Raw genomic sequence first — 24,233 nt, 5'->3', positions numbered from 1 at the left:
AATGCTAATTATTTACCTTTTCTAACAGTCTGTCAGACAATTACAGATAACAGAGGAGTATTCAGGACTTCTGGCTAATTAGGGGGGTAGAACAAATACAGAACAAAGCTGTTTAGAATGAGAGAGAAACTGAAGTGTGGGAGAAGCTCTAGAAAGTGCTAAAGCCAGTCCAAACCCAATCAGCTTTCATTGCCAACCACTCAATTAATGGCAAAACTCCCTGATTTACCACATGGCCACTCCTCACAGATGAGTCTACATCAAGTAATAATGTGGACAGTTCATCTGCCAAAACAGAGAACATGTCCACCTTATTTCTAATCTGTCTAAATCTGCCAGCTCAGAAGGCTGAAAGTGCAAGAGAGAGAAAGACCTCTGCTTCTTTAATACATGTACAGGAAACACAGGACGGGAAAATGGGCATCATCAGTCTTGGTGTTCTGAAAAGACACAATTAAGAAGGAAGAAGGGCTTAAAAAAAAAAGAAGGAAGAAGGGATAATGTTTGAAGTTCAGTGGAGCGGTGGAAGACAGTGTTGTGTCTCTGTGTCCCCCGCCCGGTCGTGTCTGACTCTTTGCAACCCTTTGGACTGTAGCCCTCCAGGCTCCTCTGTGTATGGAATTTTCCAGGCAAGAATACTGGAGTGGGTTGCCATTCCTTCTCTAGGGGATCTTCCCAACCTAGGGATCGAACTCGCATCTCCTGCATTGCAGGTGTATTCTTTAAGACTATTCTGGTCCAAATACCTTCTGCTGTTGGTCCAGTGATAAGTAAGGCAGTTGGCATCAGAGAAGCCACATAAATGACCATTTGATTCACTATGGTAGGCAGAGACAAAAGAGCAGCTGAAAACTGGGCAAGAGCAGGCAGAGTTTGGCACCACCATCCATCCATTCATCTGCATGCCAGAGACAGTGTCATCCTGGATTGTTTTTTTTTTTTCCTTTTTCCCTAGAGTCTCCCCTGACTCTGTGGCCAGGCTTAGATCACAAAATGGCTTAGGCCAAAAATGGCTTCTTTTATGTCAAGAAAGCTATGCCTGGTTTTCTTTCTCCAGGGACCTCCCTACCCTATGTGCTTACTCTGAAGTTTTTGCAACAGATATTGGTTCCTGGGACATGAAGTTTAAAAGCCAGCATGGCCCCACTGTATCTTGTTGCTTTACACCTCACTCCAGCTGTCCTGGAGTAGAAAGTGAGGGGCAGAGAACCAAGATAATATATCTTGGGTGACAGTGCTGACTGCTGCAAGGACTATTCCCACAGAAGAATGATGCCTGAGGTTGGCTTGCAAGGAAGCTGTAGTTCTTATCTTTTATCTTTCTGAGTAGACTGATGCCATGTGTGGCCTATGAAAGTCTTAGGATTCTGAATGTTTAGTTGCAGCTAAGAACTAGCTAAGAAGGACTGATTCCGAAGCTGAAGCTCCAATACTTTGGCCACCTGATGCAAAGAGCGAGTCATTAGAAAAATCCCTGATACTGGGAAAGATTGAAGGCAGGAGGAGAAGGGGACAACAGAGGACAAAGATGGTTGGATCGCATCACCAACTCAGCGGACATGAGTTTGAGCAAGCTCCGGGAGATGGTGAAGGACAGGGAAGGCTGGCGTGCTGCAGTCCATGGGGTCTCAAAGATTCGGACATGACTGAGCCACTGAACAACAGCTTTCCTGGTGGCTCAGCAGTAAAGAATCTGCCTATCATGCAGGAGACACAGGTTCAATCTCTGGGTCTGGAAGATCCCCTGGAGAAAGAAATGGCAACCCGCTCCAGTATTTTTGCCTGGGAAAGTCCATGGACAGAGGAGCCTAGGGAGATACAGTCCATAGGGTCACAAGAGTCGGACATGACTTAGCAGCTAAACCACTACCACTACCAAGAAAACTCCCTAAATGAGCAAAACTCTTCCAAATTTTCAATGAAGACAAATTTTTATTGAGGTATAATAGACATACAACATTATATTAGTTTCAGGTGTCCAATATAATGACACAATATTTGCATATGTTGCATTACGATCACTGCAATGTCTAGTTAACATTAATCGCATAATTTTTTTCTTGTGATGAGAGCTTTTAAGATTTACTCTCTTAGCGACTTTCAAATATGCAATACAATACAATTAACTATAGTTGCCATGAAAGTGAAAGTTGCTCAGTCTGTCCAACTCTTTGCGAGCCAGGCCAGAATTCTCCAAGCCAGAATACTGGAGTGGGTAGCCTTTCCCTTCTCCAGGGGATCTTCCAGAACCCACATCTCCTGCATTACAGGTGGATTCTTTACCAGCTGAGCCACAAGGGCAGCCCAAGAATACTGGAGTGGGTAGCCTATCCCTTCTCCAGTGGATCTTCCCAACCCAGGAATTGAACTGGGGTCTCCTGCATTGCAGGTGGGTTCTTTACCAACTGAGATATGAGGGAAGCCTCATAGTTGCCATACTGTACATTATATCCCTATGACATGTTTTATAATTGGAAGTCTGTGCCTTTTGACCTCCTTCACCCATTCTGTTCACCTCTCACTACCCACCTCTGGTGACCACCAATCTGTTCTCTGTAACTATAAGCGCCCCTTTTTTTCTTTTAAGATTTTATGTAAAAACCCAAACAAACTTTTTGGCCAACCCAATACATAGAAATGAGATCACATGGTATTTGTCTTTCTCTATCAGACTTATTTCACTTAGCATAATGTCCACAAGGTCCATCCATGTTGTTGCAAATGGCAAGATTTCATATCTTTTTATGGCTGAATAATATTCCTCTGTGTATGTGTGTATGCTGAATTTTCTTTATCCATTAATTTGTTGATGGACAGTTATAGTTTCCACATCCTAGCTACTATAAATAATGCTGCAGTGAACATGGGAATGAATGTAGTTTTTTGAATTAGTCTTTCAGATTTTTCACTTGTTTCATGAACAATATAGACATCATTGCTTTACAGTCTCTTTGATAACTCCAATACCTCTAATATTTCAAGGGTTAGTTTCTAAAAGGCTATCTTAGGACCCAAGAAACCTAATCTCTGGCATTTCTACCTATCATAAAGCCTGTTTAGGAAGTCATGCATTATTTAACATTGCATCTGGAAATGGTTATTACCATAATTTCCTATTTGGATGATTATCTCATTTCCTGCTTCAAAATATCTAGAAGGTATGGCTTAGGACCACATTCTCAATTTTTAGGTGAAAAGTAGTCTTTGAAGACATCAAACACAATAAAATACTCTCTTAAATGACAGTGAAGTATATGGACTGGGAACCAGGAAAGGAAGAGTGTTCTCTTAGGAGGTAGCAAAATTGATAGAGGAGTTGAAATTATGCCACCTACCCCTTATGTCCTACATATGAGGGAAGTTCTTGCCTCATCTAACCAGTAGATGGAGCTACCAAAATGAAAAATAAATTTTGGTCTGGTTCAATTCTTTTCTGACGCAGGTGCTCCTGAAAATTTGAAAACATTTCACTCTTTTTTCTTTTTTGTGTTTCAATATGAATAGTTTCTTTTGATTTGTCATTAAGTCCACTTTTAAGTCAAAATCTTTCAATATTGGCAGTTTCATATGGCTCAACATAATAGATTAACCTAATGGAAAAAGTTCAAATTTGCTTATACACTGCTTTATACACATGTATATATATATTTCAAACTTTTTCCAATTTACATCCATTGACACAGTGTAAAAGTATCCTTTTTCTTTCATTCTTTCCAACTTGATATCATCAATAATTTTTACAAACGTGAAGAGGAGGTTGTGGGAACTCTTATTTCATAGCTGGTCAGTCAGAAGCACAGGTGAAGTCAGGGGCAGTCTTGTGGGACTGAGCCCTGACCATGTGGGGTCTACACTTTGAGTAGATAGTATCAGAATTGCTCACTGCAGCGGTGGGGGGCGGAATTCATATATCTGGTATCAGAAATGTCGTGAGTAGAGGAAATAATTTTTTTCTTTTAGTATGTATGAAGGAAAAAGCACCCTTAAACTCATTTACCTTAGGGAAGAAGGAGAGTGCCACAAATCTGATGCTGGAAATGGCCTTTCCCCTTGTGAGTTTTCTGAACTGAACAAACTACCATCTATTTGAGCTAGGATAACATATTCCTAACCAAAACAGGGAGAATGATGTAATCCCAGGAAGTCCTTGAACTCCTAGACCTCTAATCTTATCTATTTCATTTGGTTTCATAGTTCATATTTCTTGAAACTGTAGAGACAGAACTGAAGGCTGGGCCATGTTTGGGGCAGTGATGTCTCTATGGTTGAACTAAGGCTTGGATCTAGAAGTGAGATCTAGTGGATTGAGTGTAAAGGGGAAGAATATGGTTGTAACTAAGAACCACCTCAATCCTCCCTGAGTTAGCACTTGTCATCCTCTTACTTAAACTGCTCCTAAGAATTTTTTTACAGATGTAAATTCTCCTAATGCCTCTTGTGAGCAACATGACATATATTGATCATTAAATATTAGAGACTACTCTCTGCCTTAGTTAAAATGATTGCTTTTTACATGAATTCAAACTTACATCCTCAAATTTTGGAAATTATAGATGCTTACTAGAAAAAAAGTATTTCATCCTTCCAGGTTATGGCTCTCTTTCATTCCTCTTCTGTAACAATACTTATTCCCCCATATTTTCCTGGTCAGTGAAATGCATTCACTCATTTTTCAAAGCAGCAGCTGTTTTGCTAGAAAGCAGGAATTGTAAGGGATGAAGAAGGTACTGTCATAAGCTACTGATGAGACTGTAGAGGAAATAAAACTGCCTGGTTTTGAATCCTGCCTCTACTTTTTATAACCTTGGTCAAGTTACCAAATTACTCTCTGGCTAGTTTTGTTTATAAAATGGACAGAACAGTGTGTCTACTCATAGTTTACAGTGAGGATTAAATGATAAAATACATATCGAGCATGTTTTCCTGGCATATGATAAGCACTCTACAGTTTAATGAAATGTTGATGATAACAAGACAACCTAACAATCTTTCCAAAGTTGGAGAAAGGGAGGAAGGTACATTTTGTACATTTTCTTTGGCAGAGCAATGCTGATTCTAGGAATGCACCTTTGGAAATAGCAAGTTGACTATTTAAAGATAAGATTATTCATTGCAGTGCTGGTCATAACAGTAGAACATTAGAAATAACCTCCATGAAGAGACATTAGTGAAATAAAGTATGGTACAGCTACACAATGGAAGACTTTGGAGACAAATAGTATAATAGTTTGGAATACAGACTTTGAGAGTAAGTTGGAGTGAGCTGAGGCTTCTCCCATCTCTCCCAGAACATCTTGAGTTATTCCTAGACCTTTCTTTCTTGCTTTTCATTCTATCAGTCAGCTATAGCTCCATAATAACTTCAAAATCTCAGTGGCATAAAACAGTAAGCATTTATTTCTCACTAGAAGTTTGAAGGGCAGATGGAGCATCTCTACTTCAGGGCTAGGATAGCTTCACCTCACAACAGAGCCAGTTAGCCAGAATATGTTCTTATCATGACAATCACAGAAGTATAAGAGGATGAGAAACAATATGTGATGCTTCCTAAGGCCTAGGTTCAGAATGAACACAAGTCTGTTTCCATCCACATTTCATTGGTCACTGAAAATCACATAGATGAGCCAAAGCCAAGGGTCAGAGAAATACCTCAAGCCTCTCATGAAGCTGTAGAGATGGAGTAGATTCGGGGAGCGAGAAGAAATTGGAGCCAGTAATATAATCTACAACATTATTTGTCATCATTTTAAATTGTCTGTCAGTAAGATTGCTACCCAAGTCTCTGTACTCGTTGAATTCATCCTTGTTTCTGTTTAGTTTACTTTCTCTCATAACAGAATACCTAAAAATTTCTTTGTATCTTTGCAACTCTGACTCAGGAACCAGCTCACTTTGGTGGCATAAGGGCTTCCCATCTGGACTCTGAAACTCCATCGGAGGGATGTTTCCACCCATATATATGAGTTATTTTTCTTCTCTATAGTACTCACATTAAACATTGAACTTCCTTGGATTCAGTCAAGATAAATATCCCAAATTCGTATTGTCTTTTATGGGATGGCTTTTTTAAAAACCAAAATAGGATAGTAATCTTGCCTGTTTTTCCAGGGGTACAGAGGTTGGTTTGCACAGATGAGTAACTCTTCACATGCCTCATCGACACTGATATAGATTCAAATGATCAGGTTTTGAAGGCATTAGCCAGGCTTTGAACCATTTTTTTTTAAATGGAGATTTGCCACAGTCTAGCCCCAAGAAACAGAATTGGTGGAGGGAGAATATAATCAGAAGAGAATGTCAAAACTTTAGCCCTTCCCTTGGATTCTGTAAATTCCATAGACCCAAAATCCAGAATGTCAAAGTGGGGGAAATGAGCCTAGAAGTATGAAAATGAGATCATGCTTCAAGAATTAGGGATGCACTTCCCAGAAAAGGGACATGATGAAAAGCAGTTTCCTTCCTGTTTTCTAATCTTGACTCCAGAACCCCAAACAGAAACTCTTCAATGTCTTGTGTGTTACAGATTTCACTGCTCCTGTCAGATTGGAGATGTGGCTCATGATAGTTCTGATCCTTGGGGGTAAGTTGGGTTTAAAGGGGGTAACTAGAAGGCTCTGGCTGTGGGGACTCAGGACTTTCTGTCTTCCTTTGGTATCCTAGGCTAGAACTCATGAGTATGGAGACAACTGTTTCTGTGCTTCCATGGTTTACTTGTGTCTATTGTATCAAAAAACTGGGGAGGGAAACTCTGAGGTAACAATAAGCCTGGAAGCACAAAAATAAAGCTGCCGCAATAACCATCTGTTGGCTGTTCATTATCACCAGTACCCGATTTTGGAAAAGTGGGTAAAGAGAAACTCAAGAGACCTAAATTGGTCCCTCAGAGTCCATGTTAATTCTGTCTCCTCAGTTCTCCCTTCCTTGCCATCTCCCACTGATCGACTGATGTCTCTGCTCTTTGTCTCTTACAGCTCCAGTTGCTGAGCAAGTGGGTGAGTAACTCAGCATCCTTTCCTGTCACAGAATGGGTCCCCCTGTTCTAAAGAAGACAGCAGAGGGAGAGGACAGAAAGGAGAAAGATTTATAAACGATGTAAAATTCCCTATATTCAGAGTATGATTGTGACTAAATCCTGGTTTTTAAGGTTACTCTGTAAAATTTTCTGAATGCACCCTGATCTCTTGATTAAATGCCTAAAAATAAAATGTATATAGTGACAAGAAAGGACCAAAATTGCAAAAGCATAGATGTAGCTCTGCTGTGTTTTCCAATACCCCCCACACCATTCCCCTTTAGACAAAAACTATTTATTTTTTCTTCTCCTCAGAGAGAAACGAACAGGTATTGAAGATTTCAAAGTGTAGAGTTTGAACCTAGATTCCCAATACAGATGTTAATTAAAGCCTGAGGTTAACCTTCAGTGATAGAACACTACAGAAGATAGGAGAATCAGCTCCAGTCAGTTTGCCCTAGTTTAAAACCATGCTTCATGCTTACCAACGAGACCTAAATTAGTCAATTATTTCTCAGGAACCCCAAATCTCCAATGGCCAGATGCAGATTTAATAATATGAATAGAACTCTCTGCTGCAGGATCTGGATACTCTTCATGGTTAGCTTTTATAGTTTTCTACTTGCTTATTTTTCAATCTGAGTATTGATACTGGATTTTTTTTTTTCCCATTGTGCTAGCCACATCTTGCCAGTTGCTCAGACTTCCCTTTTATTCCACTTGATCTTCTTCTTTCTTTTAATCCCCAAGCAGACCCCACAAAGGCAGTGATCACCTTGAAGCCTCCATGGGTCAGTGTATTCCGAGAAGAAAATGTCACCTTACTGTGTGAGGGACCCCACCTGCCTGGGGACACCTCCACACAGTGGTTTCTCAACGGCACAGCCATTAAGACCCTGACCCCCAGATACAGTATTAATGGAGCTACATTCAACGACAGTGGTGAATACAAGTGCCAGACAGGTCTCTCAATGCCAAGTGACCCTGTACAGCTAGAAATCCACAGTGGTAAGTATGGCATGGAACGGGAGGGCTAGAAATCACAAGGTCTTCAATTGTGTTTTCTCCTTCCTGGATGCCGTGTGTGTGTGTGTGTGTGTGTGTGTGTGTGTACCGGTTTATCTGAGTATGTGTCTCAGCTCTATGTGTCTACCAGGTAAAAGTCAAGATACTCAAAATATAACATTAGGGTTCTTAAATTGTGCCCCAACAACACCTCAACTAAGGCAGCTCTTAGGGTCTAAGTTTTAATCTAGATACCCTACTAAGATTTTATTTTTCAAAATTATTTAGTTCTGTTGAAAAAAGTTATACCTGCGCACATAGTAAATAATAATTCAGGGAAATGAACAATCACATTTCCTTTCCACCCAAACCCCATATCCTACAGTTACCTTCCACAAGAATGAAACTGTTAGTATATATACATTTGTTTTTAAAAGTGGTTGATAGAATACTCCATATACTATCTTACACCTTACTTTTATCATTTAAAATACTTTGGCAGTCTGTTTATATCAATAGAAATCTACTTCCAACTTTTATAATTAACTAAACCATTATATTAGTAAACTTCTACTGTGTTTCCATTCCTTTGCCTTTACAATCAATGTCTGCAGTAAACATCTTTATACACATAGTCTGGAGCACATTTCACAGTATATTGGTAATATAATATTCTGGACATGAAATTACTGTGAGACTTTGAGAATTAAGCCAAGGAAATGTTGAGAATGTCAGAGCAAATGCTAGGTGTTCCTTATGTGTCTCTTAAGACTCTTGAGACTCAGTTCCTATGCGAGAGAGGTAAGGGACGCTGACAGAACTGTTTTAACATGAGCTTTTGTATAATTCAAGCAGAAGCAGAAACATTTCATAGTTCAAATAACAAAAGATGAGCTAGGGCTGGGAAGGGGCCATTTTCTTTGCTTCTGCACAGAATCTTGAACTTCAAGTACTGATGACCTATTGAGAAAAAATATTTTTTATGTTATTTGTTACAGTATACTATATATTTTTTACATTATATTTTGGGCTTCCCTGATATCTCACTTGGTAAAGAATCTGACCGCAATGCGGGAGACCTGGGTTCCATCCCTGGGTTGGGAAGATCCCTTGTAGAAGGGAAAGGCTACCCACTCCAGTATTCTAGCCTGAAGAATTCCATGGACTGTATAGTTCAGGGGGTCACAAAGAGTCAGACATGACTGAGTGACTTTATATATATTATATACATTATATTTTAATGTAAAACTTTTATTGAAGTATATCATGTGTGCTTGCAAGCTAAGTCGCTTCAGTTCAGTTCAGTTCAGTCGCTCAGTCGTGTCCGACTCTGCGACCCCATGAATCGCAGCACGCCAGGCCACCCTGTCCATCACCAACTCCCAGAGTTTACTCAAACTCATGTCCATCGAGTCGGTGATGCCATCCAACCATCTCATCCTCTGTCGTCCCCTTCTCCTCCTGCCCCCAATCCCTCCCAGCATCAGGGCTTTTCCAATGAGTCAGCTCTTCTTATCAGGTGGCCAAAGTACTGGAGTTTCAGCTTCATCATCAGTCCTTCCAATGAACACCCAGGACTGAGCTCCTTTAGGATGGACTGGTTGGATCTCCTTGCTTCAGTCATGTCCAACTCTTTGTGACCCTATTGATCATAGCCTGAACATTTCCAGAATCACAGAAATTCCCTCTTGCAGATTTCTTGTCACTACCCTCAACACTGACTTCTAATACTGTGTATGTGCTCAGTTGCTCAGTCCAACATTTTTATACATGTCTTTTACTGCTGTTTTAGTTGCTAAGTTGTGTCTGATTCATGTGATTCTTTGTATATTCTGGATATATTAGGTAGCATTTTGGTCAAAATTTGTGTTAAATCTGGTATCAGTTCTTTGATGTGTGTTGAAAATTGCTTTGTGGCCTAGTATGTGCTCATTTTTTAATCACTGTTGCATGTGTCTTTGCACAGGATGTGAATTTTCTTTTTATAAGGTACATCATTCTATAAATCCTGAAATCAAGTCTATTAATTGTATCATTCAAGTATTTATATTTTTATTAGTAGTTTTGGCAGTTTCTGATGGAAGCATGTTAAAATTTCCCATTGTGTGTGTGGATGCAGAAAGCAAAGGTTTCTGTGTGTTTGGGCAGTGCAGTCTTTGAGTACCTTTTGGCTGGGAATGAAAATAAGGGAAGAAAGAATGTTCATTCTATTAGAAACACTACGGCAGCATCCTGGACTGTAAAAACCATACACCATATTGCACAGAATACCTGCCTTCCATTCTTAGATAAGTTCTGGAGGGAGGAAAAGTACTATTATCTCTTCTCCTCTTTCGTCCTTTAAGAACCTCATCCTCATTTAGCCAAGCCAACTGCCCCAAGAGGATAAAATAAAGTAGGCCTTTTGGGGTATGTATGGAGATGTACATCAAAAGGGAGGGCCCATTTGATTTGGAGTTTGTTTTTACCAGCTATGTCACTGATTTGCACATATGTGAGTATTCCTATCAATTTAGAAGCATATATATATATGTATATATACACACACATTTAGATATGCTTGCCATTCTGTGTGTTTGTCTTAGTATGTGTGATACCATTAACAAATTAGTCAGGAGTCAGAATGTATTAGTTTTTTCTTGCTGTGTAACAAATTGCCATAAATTTAGCAGCCTAAAACAACATACATTTATTATCTTTCCATGGGTCAGGAGTCTTGGCACAGCTTGGTTGGTGCTCTGCTGAGGCTGCAGTCAGGGTGTTGACTGGGTTATGTTCCTCCCAGCAGCTCTTCTAACCTCCCATGATCATTGGCAGGATTCAGCTCCTTGTGGTTTGTAGGATGAGGTCCCCGCCATTTTACTTGCTGTCAGCTGGAGGCCAGTCTCATTTCCTGAAGAACCCCTTCTTTGTGGCCCTCACACAGGCCCTCTCACAACATGTCAGCTCACTTCTTCAAGGTTGGCAGGATTCTCCTGTAGTCCAGTCAGCTAAGACAACCTCATATAATGTAACATCATCATAGGAGTGGCAATTCAGAACCTTTGCCATATTCTGTTGGCTGGAAGTAAGTCATAGGTTCCAGGCACATGCAAGAGTGTGACTCATTGGGGGCATTTTAAAATGCTGCCTACCACTTAGAGTAAGCTGTTTTTGTCCCAACCAACTTCTGAGATCTGGAAAGAAAAAGTAAGAAGGGGCTGCCCGTAAAGATTACTTTTCTTCCTAGCAAAGCTAAAGATATTTGAGGAACAGGAGACAGACCTCAAATTCAACAGAGTTCTAAAGTTGGAATGTTACAAAGTGAAAAAAGATAAACCCACAGGGTCCAGCTTTGGCTTTCTTGTACCTCTGCCACCATATACACACATTTTGTGCCCACATTTTCCAGATTGGCTACTACTCCAGGTCTCTAGCAGAGTCTTCACAGAAGGGGACCCTCTGGTCTTGAGGTGTCATGGATGGAAGAATATGCTGGTGTACAAAATGCTTTTCTACAAAGATGGCACGCCCTTTAGGTTTTCTCATCAGGATTCTGAAATCACCATTCCGAAAACCAACCTGAGTCACAATGGCATCTATCACTGCTCAGGCGAGATAAGGCGTCTCTACACATCAGCAGGAGTATCGATCACTATAAAAGGTACTATATCTAAATAGTCATAGAGCTATTAGTTATAAGAACCAGAAGAACCATCATAAATTATCACTTCAGTTTGCAAGTGAAGAAACTGAACTCCAGAGAGGTAAACTGCCTTATGAAGGCCACACAATGACCAGTGGCTGGGCTGGGAGCAGAACTGAGGTCTTCTGGGTCCCTGTCCATTGCTCTTTCCAATATACAGTGCCCCATCACTAATTCCAGGAGCTAACGTCAAGGCCATGCCATAGTGAGAATCTACTTCACCCATTTTATTTTAGTTGCAAGGAACAGAGATGCACTCAAGATAGGTAGGAAGATTATTAGAAAATAACTCAATGAAACCATAAAAATTCCATAGTGAGGAAGACATTAGGATGTGGTTATACTTTCCATCTATCTCCCAGGGACCACGTGGCCTCTCTGGTTCCACTTCCCTCTGAACATCTGCTAATTAAGTAGTTCCCTCTGTCCCAGTTTGCATGTGGCTCTTGATATAACTCTTTCATGGCCTTTATCTTAGTACTCATAACCACTAGCAACTTCTGTGTGTCTGAAAAATAGTTCATCCCTATGGAAAAAAAATTATTGTCCCAGATTATCTCTTTCTCTCTTTTTGACTGCATCACACAAATTAAGGGATCTTACTTCCCTGACCAGGATCAAACCCTGCCCCCACTGCAGTGGAAGCACTGAGTCCTAACCACTGGATCTTCAGAGAATTCCCCACCAGATTATCTTTTAAGCCAGAAACACAAGTAATGAGTCACTGAACTGGCTGGAGGATGGGGTGTCAGTATCCACTCCCAGTTAAACATTACCAGAGGGGTCATACAATAAATGACATGGCTGTTTAGTGAAGCATAAACTATGTAGAGGTATTCTCCCCAGAAGAATATGGTCAAGCTGGTAACTGCAAGTATGTCTATGAGGAAATCCTAAGAATACCTCTCTGCTGGAAGTGGGGAAACTGTCTTATAGATGTATTCTCTAAGGGCAGGTTTCCCAAAAGGGGTGGGAGTATATCTTCTGTTAAAAAACAAAAAAAAGAACCTATCAACTTTTTCTTCAGAGTTATTTCCAGCCCCAGTGCTGAGAACATCCTTCTCATCCCCTCACCAAGAGGGGTATCTGGTCAACCTGAGCTGTGAAACAAAGCTGCCCTCACAGAAGCCTGATCTGCAGCTTTACTTCTCCTTCTATGTGGGAAACAAGACCCTAATGAGCAGGACCACATCCTCTGAATACCAGACATTCATTGCTCAAAAAGAAGACCCTGGGCTATACTGGTGTGAAGCTGCCACAGAAGATGGGAATTTTACCAAGCGCAGCCCTGAGCTGGAGCTTCCAGTGCTTGGTGAGTAGGAACGAGGGGAACTGACAGGTACACACCCTTCCCTCCTCTGGGACTGAGGTTTCATGACACCTTTTTCACAGCCCACCCAGGAAAAAACCATGAACAGGTCTTTGCACTCTTGATTCAAAACTTCACTGTTCTCCTCATAAACTTCCTTAAATTTCCTTTCCTTTCTCTTTCTTCTCTTTCCTTCCTCCATTTATTTTCTCCCTTCTTTTCCTTTCTCTGTATTTTCTCCTGCCTTCTCTCTATCCCTCTTCTGTCTGTCTTCCTCCTTTCTTCCCTCCCTCTTTCACCAATAATCTAATAAAAAATATACTGAATTCTTCCTATCTACTTTATAGGTATGGGGATATAAAGACACTGGGGTACAGTTTTTTACTTCAGAGAGCTCACATGGTAGATTGGTAAGACAGGGGTTTTGTGGATTGCACATGAATACCTACCTGCCCAAGGGTCTACGTATGGCTGAGGTAGAGGGAACATGAGCTCCAGAACAAAGACTCTTTGGGGAAAAATGTTTATCTTCAAACTAAATTCTAATCTTTAAATGGCACAGGTAGCAGTTGTTGCTGAAACTAGGAAGTAAGTGCACTGGCAAGGCCCTGGCAGTTGGGCTCTTACAAGGAGCACACCCCCTGTCCATAACCATAGAGCCCAGCTCCAGCTACCATCAGCTGCTTCCTGCCCCCCAAACCCCCAGTGTCTCCCTCAGGCACAGACATAGCAGGTCTCAGCCAACCTTCTCTTCCAAACATAACTCAGCCAGACCCCTCTGGTTTCTAAATAGCATTTATCCTCTGTCGTTTTCTTTTACAGGCCTCCAGTCAACAACCCCTGTCTGGTTTCATTTTCTTTTCTATCTGGCAGTGGGGATAATGTTTTTGGTGGACAGTGTTTTATGTATTGTAATACATAAGGAACTACAAAGAAAGAAAATGTGGAATTTAGAAATCTATTTGGACTCTCTGGACTCTGGTCATGGGAAGAAGGTACCTCCTACCTTCAAAAATATAGATAATTAAAAGAAAGCGGAAACGTCAGAAACAAGAACAACTGCAAGAAAGGAAACACCAGGAGAAGCCCTGAGAGGGTGGACTGTGGCAGTCATGCCGTGGGTGCCCACACCCCTTCCCTTCTTCTCTGTGTAAGCACGGGGCACAAACATCCAAATATTGACAGACATGAGAACTGGGACTCCCATGGCACCTAACTCTTAAATAAAGCAAATAAATGAGGTTGACTTCAATGGAAATAAACTTGGAAACTTGGTAACAAGGGTGATTTGAAGTGAGACTTACTCTAAAGAAGTTTTTTTAAACTTGGAAGTCAAGTCTAACCTGATTATCCTATTAAAATAATAAATTATTGTTATAAAATTATTATTTATGAGCAAGAATTTATTTACAGAGACAGGGTGGAAAAGTAAGTGTGTGTATATGTAAGAGATTAAGATAGAGAACGAGAGGGGGAGGATATGAGGGAGACGAGAGGGAACAGTATAAACAAAAAAAGGAAGAACTATAGCCCACCAATGAATCTGGGTGACTGGGAATGAGAGTCCATCCTTCTTGGTGGTCTGGGTGGTCCCTTGATGACTTTTCTGTATTGCATACACCGCAAAGAGATACAAAGAAGTAACTCATGATGAAAAATGGGTGTATCACTTTTGCCCTTTCCTTTGAGGTTTTCTCACAACCTCTTTAAGATCAGAGACTTGTGACTTGAAGCAGATGGAAGAGCACCATAGTCCCCTGCTTCCTTAATCTGTGGACAATGAGAATGTCCTTCTCCCCTTCATCTTAAGAAAAAAAAATACTGTAATTGTCATCTCAAAAGAAATATAACTCCAACAGTTGTATTGAAAGAAATGGTCATAGATCATCATAGGAGCCTTATTGATTACCCATATTTGGTCTTACGGACTGTGGAAACAGAAATTAGAATTGCAGGGAATTAGTTCCATAGGAAAGAGGCCCAAAGGCCCTCTCTGGAGAGACTGTCTGTAGAAGACGCCAGCCTGAGGAACTGGGAATTGAAGCAGGAAGTGACAGTCACACTCAAAGAAGACAGATATTCTACCCTCACTAGGTGGAGGGAATCTCAGGAATAGGGCTCCCTGGGGATGGAAAGTTGGGAGCAGACATGGATACAGACCTGGCAGAAATTGTAATGAAGCCAATCATCTTTAACATATCCGGAAGAACTTCCTTCTTCCCCATGCTTTTCTTTTGTGCTTTCTATTAAGAGTTTTCCATGTTTGTGTCTTTGCCACAGTATTTCCTCATATGTACTTTAGTATACTTTAAAAATAGATCTGATTCAGTTATTTTCTTGATTGAACAATCTGTACCTCCATGTACCCTCATTTCTAGTGTATAGCTGGACCAGAAATAGGCTCTGGGGATCCTCAAATGGAGACACACCTGCCTGGTCCCCAGGCTTTGGTGCTGGGTCTGGTCAAGGTCTGATACCACCTCCCCCTTCTCAGGTGGGTGTACAGCCATACAGTTTCCCTACAGGGGTTGGGTGCTGTCTCCCTAGCGCTTGCCCTACCTCTCTAAGGGCTCACTCCTCTTTATTTTTATTCCATCCAGTGTGGAAACCCACAGAAATCACTGGATCCTACTGGAGAGAGAGGTCCAAAGGACCCAGATCCCTTCTTTGTTCACCATCCTCCACCTTTGGTTAAAGCCTCTGTATGTGGGGACCAGGCAACCATGGGAAGGAAAGTGAAAGATTCTCTAGGTCTGCTCTACAGACAAATCAACAGGCACTCACAGGGAAATTTGACCTCATGGTCTCATATTTTGAAACACTAAATCCAATTTGTTTCAGACACAAAGACAAATACACTGATCAACTTGAATCTTTACACCAGTTTTCAGTTTGCAGGGAGAGGCACAGCTGAGAAAAGTCAGGAGGTGGTTGCTGACTCCAGCCTCTGGAGCACGCATGATCACTGGGAAGGAGCCATTCTGTTTCCTGTGGTTTGCATGCCACCATGCCAGTCTCATGCCCCTCTGTACACTCTAGATGTTTCCCACAGGCAGTTCTCCAAAATGCCTCTGATTCTTAAAGGCTCCTCTGCTGTGTGAATTAGCATCCAGGGACAGCCAAAAGTGCTTTTGTAAAAGCTAACAGCTTTTACTTACTGGAGGATATGGGGAGTATGTTTTACCAATCCCCTTCAGAAAGTGCATTGAAAACCAAGTTTAGGCTCCAGATCATGTGCAACAAATTCATTTGGCCACCGTCGTGTCAACTAATAATAACTTAATGCATGGATACATGTTCAAGATTTATAATCAGATGTATCTTTGTAAACAAACCTAAGTGGTCTTTTACCACCTATAAGAACAAAAATTCTAGTAATTTTACTTAAATCTTTCAGAACTTAATATCATCAGTACAAATCAAAGTCTTATATGTTTTTAACCCAATGCTTTTTTCAGAATAGCTAAGACTATTTATTGAACATTTAGTATCACATTATCTATTTGTAATAATTTTTTGTTTGTTTTTGAATATATACACAAATCCAAAATGTACAAAAATCTCCTTCCATCTCAGACTCTGAGCCCTTTGTCTTAGTCTGTTTGTGCTATTATAAAAGAATATCATAGGCTGGGTCGCTTGTAGACAGCAGAATTTATTTCTCATAGATCAGGAGGCTGGGAAATCCAAGATCAAGGTACTGACAGATTTGGTGTCTGGTAAGAGCCCAAATCCTGATCTACAGATGACTATCTTCTTTCTGTGTCCTCATATGCAGAGGGGTGAGGGAGCTGTCTGGGGTCTCTTTTATAAGGGCACTAATAACCACCCATGAGGACTCCACCATCATGACTCAATCACCCCTCACCCAGAGCCCCACCTCCTCATACCATCCATCACGTTGGGAATTAGATTTCAACATATGAATTTGGGAAGAAACATGAACACTCAGTCCATAGCACCTTCTAATGTCTTTTCCAAAGATAATTACTATTGGTTGTTTTCTGTCATCTCAGAGATTTTTATGCTTTCATAGGCAAATGAAAGAAGGCATCCTTTCCTCTATCTCCCTTTGTAAACAAATGTTAGCATAATATACACACCATTGTACCTGGCCTTTTTCAAATAACTTATTAGGAGCAGCACTTGTTCCAGAGCTCCTTGGAGGGTCCGTCAAAGCCTACATTGCAATCTGATTTCTTCTTCTGCCCAATCCTATGTCCTCATTCTTCCTTTCATAAGGGTTCATCCCTAATAATCATCTTGTACCCCAAACACTGTCTCAGCCTTTGCTTCCAGAAAGTCCAACCTGAGCAGTTTGTAAGTTGCTACAACAATTGTAAAGCCTCTGGAGTCTCATAAGACATTTGAATAACATGTTTAGGGACACACTTCTCGTAAAAGAGAACAAAACATTAAAAATAATTGCACCACACCTCCATTTTGGACAGGAGAATAAGCTTGATATTCCTGTGAATGTTCTTGGTTTAACACCTTCTCAAATTGAATTTTTTTTTTCAAATTGAATTTTTTGAGCTGTCTTATGATGCAAAAATGTTGTCTCTCCCTCTAGCTGTAAGCAAGAGAATATTTTCATTTTTTTTCTGATTATACTTTTATGAATTACACAGGCTTGCATTTTGAAGTCAGGGTTTAGAATTTCACTAGTTAACATTAGATACAAAATGCAAGCCTGGGGGCTTCCCTGGTGGAGCAGTGGATAAGAATCCTCCTGCCAATGCAGGGGACATGGGTTCGATCCCTGGTCGTGGGTTCTACATGCTGCGGAGCAACTAAACCCCAGTGCCACGATTATTGAGCTTGTGCTCTAGAGCCCAGGAGCCACAACTAATGAGCTAACGGGCTGCAACAACTCAAACCTGTGCACCTAGAGCCTGTGGCCTGCAACAAGAAAAGCCACCACAATGAGAAGCTCTCGCACTGTATGGAAGAGTAGCCCCTACTCACCAGAAGTAGAGAAAGCCCTTGCAAAGCAATGAAGACCCAGTGCAGCCAAAAATAAAGTAAATTAATTAAAAAGAAATGTAAGCCTAATTTTATTTGCAGAATCAAGAAATGGTTCAATATAATTTTATTCGATACTGGTAAAACAAGCACCGTACAGCATTTTATTCTACAGTCACCACCACTCCCTACTGTCATACATATGGATTGCTTCACTCAGCAGTATAGGTGTCCTCGAAGGTTGTACGAACTCATGGGGATATATAAAGATGTCCTAACAGGTACCTTGGCAGTGATAGTTTAAGAGACTCATCCCCTAATCATCAATTTCCAAACACACCCTTTCATTACATTTGTGCAGCCTAAGAGCATGCCTGCTGTAAATGCTGACGCTGGTCCAACCTTTTCCAGCTCCTCTTTTCCACTCATCCTTCTCCCAGTTTACAAAAGAAAGGCGTATCTCTCACCCATCCCAAATCATGATACACTACCCCAGGGATTAAAAAAAAACTCCACGTGTACCAAAGAGACAAAGGAACTATTATACAAACAACAGGTAATTTTCATCTTTCTCTGTCTTGTACTTATGGGTGTTAGGTGCCAAGTCAGGTATTCAAAACCACTGCTAGCCCATGTTGAGATATTTTGAATCCTAATATACTGTAGAGAGGTAGGGCAAATATCACAACAATTTTTATTCAAAGACCTTGCTTCCTTGCATTATTATTAAAAAAAAAAAAAAAAAGCTTGGCTCTGAGGCAAAGGTCCTCTGAGAGCAAGGCAAAGAAAATCTAAGTAAGAAATATTTGATAAGAACCTTGTGCATGCTTAGTCGCTCAGTTGTGTCTGACTCTGTGACCCCATGGACTGTAACCCACTAGGCTCCTCTGTCCACAGAGTTTTCCAGGCAAGAATACTGGAGTGGGTTGCCATTTCCTACCCAAGGGGATCTTCCCAAACTCAGAGATGAAACCCAAATCTCTTGCATCTCCTGCACTGGCAGATGAATTCTTTACTACCTGATAACAACTACAAATTATCTCATCTAGGACAACAAACATGCACAGCCTGTACCTAATCTATTCATCTATGAATTAGGCTGTATTAGAATCTATAACATAACCTGGGGGTTCAAACAACTCCAAAATCCCAGCACCTTACACCAATAAAGTTTCGTTGTTCATATTTACTCTAGGGTCAACTGAGAGGGAGGGAGAAGGCCATTTGTTTGTGCCAGAATGAAAAAGAGTTCTGCAACATCTCAAACCAGGAATTAAACGCTCTAGCCCAGAAGTTACAACCAACACTTCAACTTCCAATGCTTGGGTCAGAACTTTGTGTTACAACCAACCACAAAGAGGATGTGAAATCCTAAAGTAAGCGAAAACAAGGAGCTGGAAATATTGTGACAACAGCAGAAATGCAATCACAGAGCATTTAAGCTATGCCAAAAGCATGCTGGGAAATACCAACTAATTTCAAAAGAGCCATGTCTCCCTGCATCATCTCCATTCTTAGTAAAGGGAAGGGGTTGATCTTTATTCATCATGACTCAGTCTTGTTTCTTAGTTGAATAGTTGGCATGATTTAAAAAATTTGGGAAGTCTTTTACTTCTAACAGATTCAACATTATATCTCCAAGTAAAATAAGTGTGTAGTACGTCCCGAGTCGTGTCCAACTCTGCGACCCCATGGACTATAGCCCGCCAGGTTCCTCTGTCTATGGGATTCTCCAGGCAAGAATACTGGAGTGGGCTGCCCTGCCCTTCTCCAGAAGAACTTCCCAACCCAGGGATCGAACCCTGGTCTCCTGCATTGCAGGTGGATTCTTTACCACTGAGCCATTGGAGAAGTTAAAGGCAAACTGGTATTTTATATCTTCCTGAGTAATTTAGAAGAGATTGTTTCATTAATTTTTACTATTAAAATAAAAATAGCAGTACTGTGACGGAGCAGGAAGAGCACAGCCCTTAGCAGTAGCATTGCTGTGCCTCATCACTCTGCACCCTGTTACTAGGCAACAGGTCTTGCTCAGCCATTGCTCAGCGCCTCAGTGGGTCCTGCCCACAAGCAACCAACTGTCAGTGAGGGACAGTTAGTTGTCCTGCTAAGCTATTGGTCAGCACTGCACTGGGCCCTGCCCACTGGTAACTGTCAATGAGGGACCACTGGGGAAGTGATTCAGTCAAGGGTCCATGGTGTGATGGTCATCAGGTAGAGAGTAAGGTAAGAGGCAGATGCAGGCCTTCTCCTGCAGGCCCTCCAGTTTACCCAGCCTTGGACCAGCAGATGAGCTGGAGGGCCCAGGGAGCAGACTGGGGACTGCGTCCTGCAGGGCTCCAGAGCCCTCACTGAGGCCCTCCACTAGCCATGGCCCAGGACTTGAGAAGCAGTGAACCTCTCCCCCATCCCTGTCTCTGTGACCCACTAGCAGTGGCTGTCTATGAGTCACAGTCTGTGAGACCTGGTCTCCCCATTTGGACGGCCTGAGGAGACTGAGGGCCACTTGGGTTGGATGCCTGGCTCCCTCAGGGATGACAGCTGGGCAGGGCATGGGAACCTGGCCCTGAGGGAGCCAACTGAGATCTGCCTCCTCTTAGCCAGGACTGGGACCTTGGAGGCTAAAAGTTGTGCCTTGGGACTTTGCCCTTTCTCGTCAGGACAGAGAAAAACATTCATCTGGCAGAGATTTACAGGAACATCATTATCTGACCATGATCTGACCTTGAGAACAAAGGATCTGACACCCAGAAGTCTGCAACAGCTAACCATGCCCATCCCTCACCTTTTGATTTTAAAGGGACGTGCTGACAGCTTTCGGTAACTTTGGGTTCTTAGGGCATGAGCCACCTGTTTGCTTGTATGAATCTGTAATAAACCCTTCTCTGTTCCAGACTCATGTTTAGTATTGATGGGCCTCACTGTGCAGGGGGCACAAGGATGTGCGATTTCAGTAACAATTTATGGTGACTGGGGCAGGACGTCTGTGCCCATGGCAGGCTGACCCTGGCCAGGGGCATCCCCTTCTCAAGTACCCAGTAGCTGCTGGAGTTCATTTTGCTCTGGGGAAATGGAAGGGACTCTCCCTTACAGGCGCCAGCTGCCCCAAGGCACACGGCTGTTTGGAGCAAAGAAACATCCAGAGCTATGGTCCACATTTGGTGTCACCTCGAGTAAGTCACTCAAGCTTGCACAAGCTAGGAATTCTGTCCACTCCATTTGGGCTACTTCCTTTGCAGAAAGTGAGCCATTTTGGGTCTGTTCTCTTTTGAGAGCTAGGCTACTCTGGAGACCTCTGGTAGTGGAAGAGGAATTTCAGACTCACCTTCTCTAATTATCTGTCTGTGTGACTGTAGCTTCTTTGTTGTTTGTGTTTTTGTGTGTATCATTTTCGGGTGGACCACTCTGGTTTGTCCTTCTGTGCGTGAGACCACATTTGTTATTTGCATGTTGTATGTTTGTGAATCAGGATTTCCACTGGTTAGTTGAGACGTCTTTGAATAATAGAGCTAGCATGTGATGACACCAGGTATCCTTCCCTACTGAGCTGGGTTTCGCCTGTTGTGGAACATTGGTTGGAATATTCCGTTTGCAATGGGTGGAAGTCTCATTTTTTTGGTGCTAGGGAACTGTGAATCTTAAAGACCATTTTGCACTGCATTTGTTTGTTTGGTATTTGATAACACCTGGTATTTGATAATAATCAGAGCTCTATTCCATCTTATTAGATTTATTTAAGATTTATTTATTTATTTATTTAAGATTATTCCATCTTAAAAGATTTTTTTTTACACTTCATGGCCACTATATTCTTTAGACTCGGGGTGGAGGGGGTTGCGGAATTGGTCAAGATGAAACTTTTTAAATTCCAAAACTGGCCCTTTTTTGTATATGCAGTTGGAGAAAGCTGGCTTGATGAGATACTTTTTCAGAATTCTGACACTGAGAAAACAAAAAATACTTCTAGGAGAAAGTATGACATTAACTAAGTAAAGTTAACTTACTCCTACTGTTATTTCTGGTTTTGTGTTTGTCAGGTGGATTGCCATGACACATGTAGTCATGATTTTCTGGCTTTCAATTTGCATGTTGTTTGCTATCAATAAGAGGAATCTTGGTTTGAAAGAGTTGAGGAAGTCATTGAACTTCACCCCTTTGTTTTTGTCCTGCAGGGATTACATTTTTTTCTTTGTGTGTGTTTTTGTTTCTTTAGTATGTAAGTGTGCCGGCTATGGGAAACTCAAATTTGTTTCCTGAATACAGCTTGTTCAGCTGCATTCTCCAGAACTGGACCATTTTTTGGTTATAATACTTCTGAGTTAATTTGTAAATGATCTCTATTTAACTGACTCAAAAGTAAGCACTTCTGTAAATTTGTAAATTAAATACTTCCTAATATTTAGAAACTTGGCCAAAATGAATTTCAAATCATCATGATCTGGGAATGATATTCAGTACTGAATTGATACCTGGTATTGAAGCTAGCTTAAGTTTGTTGTCTTGCTAAACGTAACATTACTATGTACCTACATTTATTAGAGGTCAAATAAGACAGTAATAACAACAGACTGGTTCCAAATAGGAAAAGGAGTACGTCAAGGCTGTATATTGTCATCCTGCTTATTTAACTTATATGCAGAGTACATCATGAGAAACGCTGGGCTGGAAGAAGCACAAGCTGGAATCAAGACTGCTGGGAGAAATATCAATAGATACGCAGATGACACCACCCTTATGGCAGAAAGTGAAGAGGAACTAAAGAGCCTCTTGATGAAAGTGAAAGAGGAGAGTGAAAAAGTTGGCTTAAAGCTCAACATTCAGAAAACTAAGATCATGGCATCTGGTCCCATCACTTCATGGGAAATAGATGATGAAACAGTGGAAACAGTGTCAGAGTTTATTTTTTTGGGCTCCAAAATCACTGCAGATGGTGACTGCAGCCATGACATTAAAAGACGCTTACTCCTTGGAAGGGAAGTTATGACCAACCTAGATAGCATATTAAAAAGCAGACACATTACTTTGCCAACAAAGGTCCATCTAGTCAAGACTATGGTTTTTCCAGTGGTCATGTATGGATGTGAGAGTTGGACTGTGAAGAAAGCTGAGCGCCGAAAAATTGATGCTTTTGAAATGTGGTGTTGGAGAAGACTCTTGAGAGTCCCTTGGACTGCAAGGAGATCTAACCAGTCCATCCTAAAGGAGATCAGTCCTGGGTGTTCATTGGAAGGACTGATGCTGAAGCTGAAACTCCAATACTTTGGCCACCTCATGCAAAGAGTTGACTCACTGGAAAAGACCCTGATGCTGGGAGGGATTGGGGGCAGGAGGAGAAGGGAATGACAGAGGATGAGATGGCTGGATGGCATCACTGAAGTTGATGGGCATGAGTCTGAGTAAACTCTGGGAGTTGGTGATGGAAAGGGAGGCCTGGCGTGCTGAGATTCATGGGGTTGCAAAGAGTCGGACATGACTGAGCGACTGAACTGAAGACAGTAATGAAACTGCCTGCAATGTGGGTTTGATCCCTGGGTTGGGAAGATCCCCTGGAGGAGGGCATGGAAACCCACTCCAGTGTTCTTTTCCTGGAGGGCTACAGTCCATAAGTTTCCAATCAGAAAATGCTGGTATGACAAACAGTTCACAATTACTTGCCTCTTGGTTTTCACTAAAAATTAAGGTGTTTAAGAGTTGAGGATTCTACCAAAAAAAAAAAGTTGAGGATTCTGATCTAAATTTGTAATTAAAGCTACTAAGAATAAAGGAAAAAAATTATCAGTATATAATAGGAAAGTAGGATATATGTGCTGAGTAAAAACACATGAGGAGTTTTATGCATGGTCAGGCTGAAATTAGATTAAACTTAGGTAAATGGATTTCGCTAATATATGTGGATAACTTGCAAAAAAAAATGGAGAAATACTATACTATCACTTTAAACTGAAAAAAAATCAGACTGTAAAATCTTTACATATAACACACAAACATAATTATGCTAAAATGTGCATAGAAAAATGACAGGAGGGAAATTCTCCACATTTTAATGCTGTCTTTCTTTGAGTGGTGAATGATTCTGTTTACTTCTTTCACATTTTCTGCATTTATAATATTTATAATAGAAAAAAGGCAAATGTTGGACTAGGAATCAATCTTGCAGTGACTCACAGCATGGCATGTTTGGAATTGCAAACTTGACATCAGATGCTGGTCTTTTTACTTTAGAAGGGCAGTCATTCCTAAGGCTTAGATCAATTTCC

The 24,233-nt window shown here is 41.2% G+C and overlaps 2 protein-coding genes across 7 annotated transcripts in view; one reads left to right on the top strand and one right to left on the bottom strand.

The window, feature by feature from the left end:
* The window catches only part of LOC133040793 (myomegalin-like), a 63,760-nt gene that overhangs the window by 35,699 nt on the left and 3,828 nt on the right, over nt 1–24,233 (bottom strand). The window lies entirely within an intron of this gene.
* Nucleotides 5,935–14,292, top strand: FCGR1A (Fc gamma receptor Ia). 2 transcript variants are annotated; one of them, XM_061120954.1, is made up of 6 exons: nt 5,935–6,580; nt 6,972–6,992; nt 7,763–8,020; nt 11,409–11,660; nt 12,730–13,014; nt 13,834–14,292. In XM_061120954.1, the coding sequence occupies exons 1-6, from the start codon at nt 6,550–6,552 to the stop codon at nt 14,037–14,039; spliced, it is 1,053 nt and encodes a 350-aa protein (XP_060976937.1). In that variant the 5' UTR covers nt 5,935–6,549; the 3' UTR covers nt 14,040–14,292. The 2 variants fall into 2 exon arrangements, with proteins under 2 accessions (XP_060976937.1, XP_060976938.1); XM_061120955.1 differs by having other exon boundaries at nt 5,967–6,580; nt 7,766–8,020.

Source organism: Dama dama, chromosome 20, assembly GCF_033118175.1.
Source record: "Dama dama isolate Ldn47 chromosome 20, ASM3311817v1, whole genome shotgun sequence".
Lineage (NCBI taxonomy): Eukaryota > Metazoa > Chordata > Mammalia > Artiodactyla > Cervidae > Dama > Dama dama.
Note: the sequence above shows the minus strand (reverse complement) of the source record. Positions and strands in the feature narration are given on the sequence as shown.